Raw genomic sequence first — 10,833 nt, 5'->3', positions numbered from 1 at the left:
TGGCACATTTCTACTCTATTTTTTTTTTAAGCAGAAGTCAGTGAGCCTCTTATACACGGATTTCTTTTACCCTTCTCTCATTGAATGTAATTATGGTGAAGTGGTTAGATCACTGGGCTGAAGACCTGAAGGTTGCTGGTTCAAATCTTGCCTCCTCAGTTGACTTCTGATAACTTGCTTCATGTTGAAACTGCTGCTCTCAGCCTGAAATTCACAGAAATTTTAATTGTAAGTCATTCAAGCTTGACTCTCAAGCTTTCTTGGTGTTGACAGTGTGTTTCCAACAGGTGCAGCTTTGGGCTTGTTAACTTCAGAGTGAGACAGAGTGCAGCTCATCAACAGACAACAGTCTTTGCAACTGTGTGTACACTGTGGCCTAGAGGCAGAGTGAAAGTCTACTGACCATGAGGTTGAGGGTTCGATTCCTACCTTGGTCAAACATTTGTATGGTGATCAGTCACTGCTTGCACTATTTGCTAATGCTGCAACAGCGTTCAGCTGCTTTCAGCATTCACACGCATTTCCATCAGGAAATGCTACTTTATCTAGTTCATATATAAAATATGTATGTAACATGTCTATAAGAATGACTTCATACTGTGAGCTCTGACTGATTGATCTGTATCAGGACTGAAAGATTATTTTAAAACCAGTCATAGTACAAGATGTTATAATAAACAGTCACAATAATCAGTTTTGTGAAATAATTTCCAAGAATGGAAATGCATGTGAATGCTGAAATGAAATTGTTGAAACAATGTTGAATTAACTGAAGAAACTGCTGAGGCAATGTTGAAAAAGGCTAATAAACAGTCACAATAATCAGTTTTCATGTCATAAATGTAAAATAAAGAGCGGCTCCAACAGTTTAAAATGTTTTATTACAGTTTCAGGGCTCAACAACAAAGCGTCGTGTCAATCACCCTCTTCTCTACTGTCCTTTAAATGCACAAGAGAAAAAAAACAAAAAAAAACAATAAAACACAGATAGTGAATCACCGATCGATACTGATCAATACTGTCTAACACTGGTTCACAGAGGGTTCATGTCTTTTTTATTTATTTATCATTATTATTATTATCAATAACACATTTTTGGTTGTTTCTTTCTACAGGGAGCAGGTGGAGGTTCAGGTGTGGAGGAAGGGGGGCGGGGCTTAGACAGAACCACTTCCTGTTTGTAGCTCAACCAAATCTGTGTGTGTGTGTGTGTGTGTGTGTGTGTGTGTGTGTGTGTGTGTGTGTGTGTGTGTGTGTGTGTGTGTGTGTGTGTGTGTGTGTGTGTAGGTGTGTGTTACAGGACGGTCTCAGCACAGTGAGCCTGCAGATGTCTGTACAAGTCTCTGTGTGTGTCAGGTGTGAGGGGGCGGGGCCTGTGTTGCTGTTGTTGTTGTTGATGTTGTTGTTGTTGTCGTTGTTGTCGTCGTCTGGAGTGGAGGTCCGACTCGTTGCTGTCCGATGACGACTCCACCTGGATTCGGACCCGGGGCGGCGGCGGGCGAGGCGGCGGCGGCGGGCGGAGCGCTGCGGTGACGTCACCCGGGGGGAGGAGGAGGAGGCTCGTCTGGGAGGGGACGGGGGAGGGGGGGCAGGAGATCTTCAGGTGCAGAGTGATGCTGAGGAACAGTGGGGGAGGGGGGGAGGGGGGGTTACACTTTAAAGGGATAGTTCAACATTTTGGCCCAAATTGGCCCATTGCCCATAATCCCTATAGTCATAGCAGTAGGTTCGTTACCTTTAATTGTCGGTGCAAGCTATTTTTAGAACGGCGGAGCAGAACCGTGAGCTGCTCAGAGCTACGCTACGGAGGCTAATTATGGGATTTCTTGGTTTCCCTCAAGCTGCTCTGAGCAGCTCACGGCTCTGCTCCGCCGTTCTAAAAATAGCTTGCACCGACAATTAAAGGTAACGAACCTACTGCTACGACTATAGGGATTATGGCAATGGGCACAATTTGACTAAATGTTGAACTATCCCTTTAAGTCTCCATCTCACATACACACACACACTCTCAGGTGTTTTCTAAAGAAACAACCAAACCAGTGAAGAACCTGCTCTGTTCAAATCAGCGTCATGTTCATCATCACAGATGTAGTGACTTATTTTGTCTGATGGTAAATTTCATTTCCATGAGATGAAGTTTTCCAAGTTCCTTCCAAACTCCGACTTCTTTACAATTTACAACGGTGAAGTCAGAGCGGCTGCGCTGCATCCGCGTGCAGAACTCCGTTTGCAAAAGCCGAGTTACGATAAAAACTTCCAGATCGTGAGCTGTCATGAGTTTTTTGATCGTCATCTTTTTCAGTTCTGCTCGTCGTAGAGTCCCCAAATTTACACATAAGGTGTGTTAAAGTGTCTATTTTCATAATTAAAAAAAAAGAGCAAAAAACGTTTTTGGCACTCAACACATGGGAACGAAAAACGTAAAATTACGTGGTTGGCACTCAATGAGTTAATATATGACCAATTATTAACCCCCAGGGGAAGTGTTTGAAATATTCACGTCATGAATTGTCATCTATACCAAATGTTTGCGTTTATTTTAATCGTTTTTTGTTTTGTTTCACTTTTCTTTCTTTTTTTATTAAAAATGACACGCTAACATTTAAATTCCTACCAATTCAATGTTACGTTAGGTAAATGGACCAGTATCTGAGCATTCACCTTTATTTTGGCGCCACATCTACCGATACGGTTCCAACATCATCTTTTTGGGAATGTGACGGTATTTAGGAATCTTTTTACGATTAATTGATTGTGGCGTTTAATACCACGATTAACTGTGAAAACAAGTAATGGTGACATCCCTATAATAATATTATCAATAATAATGACAACGATCGGTCTGGACGGTGATTCAGGTGGAGACACGACAGGAAGTTACAGGTGAGAGAAGGAGAGCAGGGCGAGCTAGAGCAGAGGTTTTCAAACAGGAAGTCGCAGTTTTCTTTTTAAAAACAATAAATCTCCAGATCAGGATCCACAAGAACAAACTCTCTGAGAGTTTCCTCAGTTTGACGTTGTCTCAACGTTGTTTTTTTAAAGGGATAGTTCACCCAAAATTCAAATTTCTACTCATTATCTCCTCCCCCTCATGTGGACTAAGGGCTGGGAGAAGTTTCAGAGTCCTCCGTGGCTTCTCTGAGTTACAGGGGGTCTCGGCGTAGCAGTGCATGTCCATATGACGGTTGCAAATGGATACCAACTGTCTTCGTAACAAAAAGACACACCAAAAAACATCCAAATACCTCCATGCTGCTCGTATGTAATGTCCCTCTTGTATTGAAGCCCAAACATGAGAAATTGTTCAGAAAAAAATTAAATAAGTCTATATTTCAAGCTTCTTTGTAGCGGAAGCTCCCAACAATTGCTCATGTTGGGGCTTCAATACAAGAGGGACATTACAGACGAGCACTATGGAGGCATTTAGATGTTTTTTGGTGTGTCTTTTTGGACAAAGAAAAGTGAGCTCCGTTCTCAACCGTTATATGGACATGCACTGCTGCACGGAGCCCCGCTGTAACTCAGAGAAGCCACGGAGGACTCTGAAACTTCTCCCAGCCCTTAGTCCAAGAAGAAATTTCGATTTTGGGTGAACTATCCCTTTAACAAGCAATTTTTAAATTTTTAAACCAAAAACATAAAATAACGACGTCACCACCCGGCGGGACGGATTCTGTGGTTTGAAGTCGGACTCAACGCTTTGAAAACCTCTGACCTAGAATCTGTACAAGTGATTGAATATTGATCTGTACACAGTCCTCAGTGTTTCTGTACAGGAAGCTCTTCAAAATAAAACCTCTAAGATCATCATCGTCATATATAAATACAAGTGATGCAGCAAACTGAGCAGAGTGTGTGTGTGTGTGTGTGTGTGTGTGTGTGTGTGTGTGTGTGTGGTCATGTCTGCTCCCAGCCCGTGTGTGTGTCCGGTGCGTGGATCAGGTCGCTGTAGGGAACGTGCAGCTTCAACACACAGTACCTGCGGTCTAGTTCGTTCTGGTCGGACGTGACGGTCGAGTACGGGTTCGTCTCCTGCAGACACACACACACACACACACACACACACACACACACACACACACACACACACACACACACACACACACACACACACACACACACACACGGAGAGAAACCACATGCACAGAAACACAACAAGTATCCACAGGCGAGTACAAACACAGAAACACACACACACACAAACAGATAATAATAAAGATGAACATGAGATTCCTAATTTCTTGCAGCATCGTCATTACATCTTCATGTTAATCGTCATGGTAACGACCGGTTTACATCAGCAACTTTATCATAATTAGCTCAAATCTACTGAAGCGTGTTGCGTTCACTTGAAAATAAAAAAAAAAAAGCTGTTTTATGGATTTATTTTCTGACTTAACGAGAAACTCCGACCTGGAAGTAACGTATACATGAGGATGGATTTCAAAATAAAGGCGCTCCATCAGACTGTGAGTGACTCTCTGAGGTGGAGAGTTCTGTAATAACAGGTCTAGAGCTGCAACTAACCATTACTATCATTATCGATTAATCTTTCGATGATTTAAACGATTAATCGATTAGTTGTTTGGTCAATAAAAGGTTTTAAAATGTTGAAAAAACATCAATCAGTGTTTCTCAAACCACCAGACGACATCGTCCTCAAATGTCTTGTTTTGTCCACAAACCAACGAGAGACTCAGTTTATTGTCATAAAGGAACAAAGAAACCAGAAATATTCACATTGAAGAAGCTGGAATCAGAGAATCTGGACTTTTTTTCTTTAAAAAACTACTCAACCTGATTATTATTATCAAAATAGTTGACGATTAATTTAATAATCGATTATTGTTTGATTAATTGTTGCAGCTCTAAACAGGTTGTTTCCTCTCAACATCCATCTGAATTTACAGGAAACACAGTGACAATAAGAAACATTTGTGTCGTTAGGCTTTTACTTTGAAAATCTACATCACCTTGCAATGCAACTATGAATCAATTTTGGGAGGCGACCTTTATTTTGAAATCAGTCCTTTTACGCTCTTCCTGTCGTATAAACATGTTGCACAAAACAATGATCTAATAGATCTAATAGATCCATGATGAAGTGGAGGATGACTCTACCACAGCGGTTAAACGTTACGTGAAGGTTGAAGCTTCTCGCCGGATTTTAAAATCTCGTTAAGTCAGAAAAAATATGACTTTTTATATATTTTTTGTGGTTTTTTTTCATGTGAAAGCAACAGGCCGAGTGTCCACAAATCCACGTGACACACAAACACCAACACTGCTGGGACAGAGGAGCAGCTACTCACAGTCACAGGTCTGGTTTTTTTGGGTGGGGAGAGTTACGTGGGTGGGGTCTGGCTCTGCAGCCTCCATGGGGGTCTTCACCGGAGGGGGGGGCGGAGCTGTGGGGCTGTGGGGGGTGACATCATCATCATGCAGGACAAACACACGGAGCATAAAGGACGAGGATGCACAAGTTTTATAGTTCTGTTAAATCCATCTCAGAGTAGTTTTCCATCTCCTCTCTCAGCTTCTCTCTGGAGCTCTAGTAACAACAGGTCGGTGTCAGCCAATCAGAAGAGAGGAGGAGGCACCATTGCCCCTAATTTGAATGTAGAAAACTTTATTCAGTCTCGGAACAAATGGTGTTTGCTTCAAAATTTTGTCCAATGGGGGTCCGTGGTCTAATTTGTGTCAATTTAGCTGTCCTTGATGTGAAAAAGTTTGAGAACCACTGGTCTAAAGTGATCCGATAAAGAACAGAGCAGATTTCAGAATAAAATACTCCTGAAAGTTGTTGGATGGATGGTGTTGTCCAGGTGGTGAGGGGGCGGGGCTTAGTTGTGACATCACAAAGTGACAGGAAGTCCTGACGGCTGCTTGGACATCTACCTTTATACTGTATGGAGCTTTAACACAAACATCTACCTTTATTTTGAAGGAGCTCTAAAAGAAACATCTACCTTTATTTTGAAGGAGCTCTAGTAGAAACATCTACCTTTATTTTGAAGGAGCTTTAATAGAAACATCTACCTTTATTTTGAAGGAGCACTAGTAGAAACATCTACCTTTATTTTGAAAGAGCTCTAGTAGAAACATCTACCTTTATTTTGAAGGAGCTCTAGTAGAAACATCTACCTTTATTTTGAAGGAGCTCTAACACAAACATCTACCTTTATTTTGAAGGAGCTCTATACAAACATCTACCTTTATTTTGAAGGAGCTCTAGTAGAAACATCTACCTTTATTTTGAAGGAGCTCTAATAGAAACATCTACCTTTATTTTGAAGGAGCTCTGTTCAGGTTTCATGACAGTAACAGAGATATAAAACATCTCCATCTTCGTCCTTTAATCTGAAACACTTCAGGACGTAAAACAGGCAGGAAGACGCTAGCAGAGTTTGTAAAGTGGGAGGAAGAGGAAGAGGAGGAAGAGGAGGAGGAGGAGGAAGAGGAGGAAGAGGAGGAGGAAGAGGAAGAGTGTAGTAAGTGTTATACAGTGCCTTTTCAGCAGCACTGTGGGACAAAGAGGAGAAACGTTGAGTATTAGTCAGAGAACAAACAGGACACGGCCGATGGACCGACACACAGCGCCGTGACATCACAGACTGAGACTGCGTTCTGATTGGCTCACCTCCTCGTCGCTCTCCGTCTCGGCCGCCGCCGCCGTGGTCTTCTTCTCCTTGATCTTCTTCTTGTCGTCCTCCTTCTTCTTCTTGTCCTTGTCGGGCAGGATGTCGTCCAGCCAGGCCAGGTCGTGTTGGGAGAACATCAGGTCTAGAAGCTTCCTGACCACCATCAGACCCAGGATCTGCACACGGCACCGACACGGAGACGGAGAGTCGTCGTCAGGGGCGACCAGAAACTAATTATATATTTGTTTCGTTTTTGTCTTTGTGGCCATCAAGGCATTTATGGAGCAGCTACAGTGTCCAAGACAAATTTCCCTGAACGGGACAATAAAGTTTATCGTATCGTATCGTAACAGCGTTATATCATTTAATTACAAAGTTTACACAATTGTAATTGGTTACATCAGTGGTTCTCAAACTGTGGTCCGGGGACCCCCAGGGGTCCTCAGAGGGTGCACGGGGGTCCCCTACTTTTTCTCAAAATTTTACCACTTTTTCTAGAAGTTTTGTAACTTTTTTCTAGAACTTTACCTGTTTTTTTCCTTTCAAATTTTTTTTATTTTTATTAACTTTCTTTTGAGAAATTTTTACTATTTCTTTCTAGAAATCTTTCTTTAACTTTTTTATTTATTTATTTTTTAGATTTTCTAAAACTTTTTTTGAGAAATTTTACCATTTTTTTTCTAGTTTTTCTTTTTAAACTTTTTTTTGAGAAATGTTACCAAATTTTGTTAAACTTTTTTTTTTTTAGATTTTTTAAAACTTTCCTTTGAGAAATTTTGTACCCGTTTTTTCTAGAAATTTTTCTTTAACTATTTTTTGGGGATTTTTTGGGGGGAGAAATTTGACATGTTTCTTCTAGTTTTTTTTGAGAAATGTCACCATTTTTTCTAGTTTTTCTTTTTAAACTTTTTTTTTGAGAAATGTTACCAAATTTTGTTTAACTTTTTTTTTTTTGATTTTTTAAAAAACTTTCCTTTGATTTTTTCTAGAAATTTTTCTTTAACTTTTTATTTCAGATTTTTTTTTCGAAATTTTACATGTTTCTTCTAGTTTTATTTTTTTTTAAAAACTATTTTTTGAGAATTTTTACCACTTTTTTCAAGTAATGCTTAAAAACTTTTTCCAAAAATTCATTGACATTGAATAAGAAAGTAACGTTCTTCAGTCACTGAACAATTATTTGTTTATTTCTGGTATTTGTTTCAAAATTTTGTCCAATTGGGGTCCGTGGTCTAATTTGTCTCAATTTAGGGTCGTTGATGTGAAAAGGTTTTAGCACCACTGCGTTACATTACAGTGGGAAAATGTGTAGTAATTAAATAATAGTCGCTTTTGGAAATTTCCATGATTGCAGTTGTGTATGGTATGATGGCAGGTCAATGTGTGTGAGGATCATGAATGAAAACAAAATGTGAATTTATGGTGCGTTCGCCCTGATTTTTCAGCTTGCGCTCCTAAAATCTTAAGTTCGGGGCCACAGTAGAAAACAACTCAGTGTGGAGCTCTGATGATGATGATGATGATGGTCTGTTGCTCGTCTCACCATGACGGGGAAGATGATGGCGAGGAACGTGGACTTGAGGATCCAGAGGACGGCGAGACAGACGATCTGGACCAGCGTGAAGAGGTGGACTCGTCTCAGAGGGACGTGACGCAGGAAGGAGAAGTCCGGCTGGTGTTTGGCCGGCATCAGGTACAACTTGATCCGCTCCCAGAACTGACACACACACACAAACACACACACACACACACACACACATCAATGAGAGATAATGGCAATAGTTAATCAATCCTTAAGATATTCATTCCTGCAGCCTGGTTCCAGTTTGTTGCTCTAGAGAAATCCTGCTTCTGTGTGTTTTATATAAGAGTTAATGAAGTGATGGATTAGATTGTAAATAAAAACACACACTTCTCTGTTTTATTCTTAAAGCAGAAGTAAGGTGAATATTTGTGTTAATATAAGTCTTAAATAGTTGTATCTTCCGACAGCAATCACTTACATAGAGTGTTTGGTCTGAAACACGGGTCTGTCAGTCACTCTGCTCTGCTCTGAGCCCAGGAGAAAACTTTCCTTGTATCCTACAACCTTTATCCAATGAGGAGAGAGAACGGCATGCAGGGCTGTGTGTGCAGCCAAGGGATGCGCGTGAATGTGGTGACGTAGGGACGAGGACTGTTATGGTGCGTTCAAGGAAACTCGTAGCTCGTGTTTTTCCGACCTGTGAAGTGGTACCAGTTTGATCTGGTACGAGTTCACGGGTCAGAAGTTACGAGTGGCCGTTATAGTGACTTTCACAGGTAAAACAGGTCGGAGAAACAGGAGTGGGTTGCCTGGAACGCTACAAAGTCGTAAGTCGTGACTTGAAGCTGTAATTTACGGTTTCAAAAGCCTGCCTGGAACGCAGCATTAGCCAAAACGACCGGATCGCTTACTTCTGCTTGAAACTAAGATGATGTGTGATGTTGATTGATCCAACTGACATGTCGAAATAAACAAATAAATAAATAAAAAGATATTCATTCCTGCAGCCTGGTTCCAGTTTGTTGTTTTAGAGAAATCCTGCTTCTGTGTGTTTTATATAAGAGTTAATGAAGTGATGGATTAGATTTAAAGTTACATTGCGTAGGACTTCCTCCCATCTAGCGTTGTGGTTGTATATCACAACCAACTCAGTCATATTTTTCATGCTGCATTCATGTGAAATCAGGCAGACGGCGGACGGACAACAGCCGCTGCACGTAACGGCATAAACAAGCCTCTATGTAAACAAGTGGTCCGTCAGCACGAGGCAAAACAATACACGTGACAATATGTTGTCATGGCGATGTGGTATTGTTTTACCGTCTTTCTTCTGTGATCTTTGCTGTGTACAGTAACCATGTTACTTAACAAAATAAAATTCATTGCAGACCGTCGCTGTACCTGGATGCCGCTGAGCGAGGCCACGCCCATGTAGAGGAAGACTCCGTACAGCACCGGCATGGGGATGTACTGCAGAGGTCAGAGGTCAAAATGAGGTCAGAGGTTGAAGTGTTAAATTAAAGGGATAGTTCACCCAAAATTCAAATTTCACTCATGATCTACTCCCCCTCATGTGGACTAAGGGCTGGGAGAAGTTTCAGAGTCCTCCGTGGCTTCTCTGAGTTACAGGGGGTCTCGGCGTAGCAGTGCATGTCCATATGACGGTTGAGCACGGAGCTCACTTTTCTTCGTCCAAAAAGACACACCAAAAAACATCCAAATACCTCCATGCTGCTCGTCTGTAATGTCCCTCTTGTATTGAAGCCCCGACATGAGAAATTGTTCCGAAAAAAATTAAATAAGTCTATATTTTAGAATTAGAATTAGAATTAGAAAACTTTATTGATCCCCAAGGGGAAACTGCTTTGCCACGCAATAAAAAACACAAACATCCACTTAACAAACAATACAAACATTTCCATACCATTGCACAAAACTTATCAACATGATTGGATACTTCATACAACAGAGTAGGCTGCTCAAAGCAAGTGATTTAAATTGATATTAATATAGGCAAGGATAAATAAATAAATATAAGAAAAATATACACCTCCAGAAGATTAAAAAACAACAACAACAGCAACAACAATAGACAGCCGCTATTTGAGGTTAAAAATATCTGATGCTGCAGGAACAAAGGAGCGTCTGAGTCGTTCAGTAGAACACCGAGGCATCACTAAACGCTCACTGAAGGAGCTTTTAAGATCCTTAAATATATTGTGGAGTGGGTGGTTATCATAGAGAAGGACTGTTTTCAACTTGGTCCTTGTTCTCTTCTCTAGGGGTTGCACGACTTCAGATTTTTTAAAGTCGACTCTAATGTTATGAAAGTCGAGTCGACGTCGACTAGTCGCTGATGACGTCATTCATATTTCCCATCATAACTAAAATCACAGGAGGAGGGAAAAGCTCTGCAACAATCTGTATTCACTGACTGACAGCTCACGCACAGAAATGAGTCCACAGAACAGCAGCTTTATAAACAACAAGCTGTAAATCAGTTTGTTTTTTTGTAACATACACTCCTATAGCCTACAAGTGCAAAAGAAAATACTGTAGCTACTGTCCATTAAACAATTAGGGAGGAAAATGACACACAGGCCTCGTCACCATCACAGTCCTGCTCACTCACAGCTTTTTTTCCTGGTTGGTTGTTGCTGTTGT

General features: G+C 41.0%; 1 protein-coding gene across 1 annotated transcript in view; it reads right to left on the bottom strand.

Annotated features, from left to right (window-relative positions):
• Positions 1-896: 896 nt before the first annotated feature.
• slc4a5b (solute carrier family 4 member 5b) overlaps positions 897-10,833 on the bottom strand; it is a gene marked incomplete at both ends in the record, with an annotated part of 61,795 nt that continues 51,858 nt past the window's right edge. The window contains 6 exons of the mRNA XM_083983942.1: positions 897-939; positions 1,446-1,616; positions 3,983-4,035; positions 6,644-6,820; positions 8,188-8,361; positions 9,571-9,639. Of these exons, the coding sequence (XP_083840068.1) occupies positions 897-939; positions 1,446-1,616; positions 3,983-4,035; positions 6,644-6,820; positions 8,188-8,361; positions 9,571-9,639 (687 nt within the window). The remainder of the gene's footprint in view (positions 940-1,445; positions 1,617-3,982; positions 4,036-6,643; positions 6,821-8,187; positions 8,362-9,570; positions 9,640-10,833) is intronic.

This window comes from Trachurus trachurus (assembly GCF_905171665.1).
Source record: "Trachurus trachurus genome assembly, chromosome: 12".
Lineage (NCBI taxonomy): Eukaryota > Metazoa > Chordata > Actinopteri > Carangiformes > Carangidae > Trachurus > Trachurus trachurus.
The sequence above is the reverse complement of the archived record's forward strand: the minus strand, read 5'-3'. Positions and strand labels throughout refer to the sequence as shown.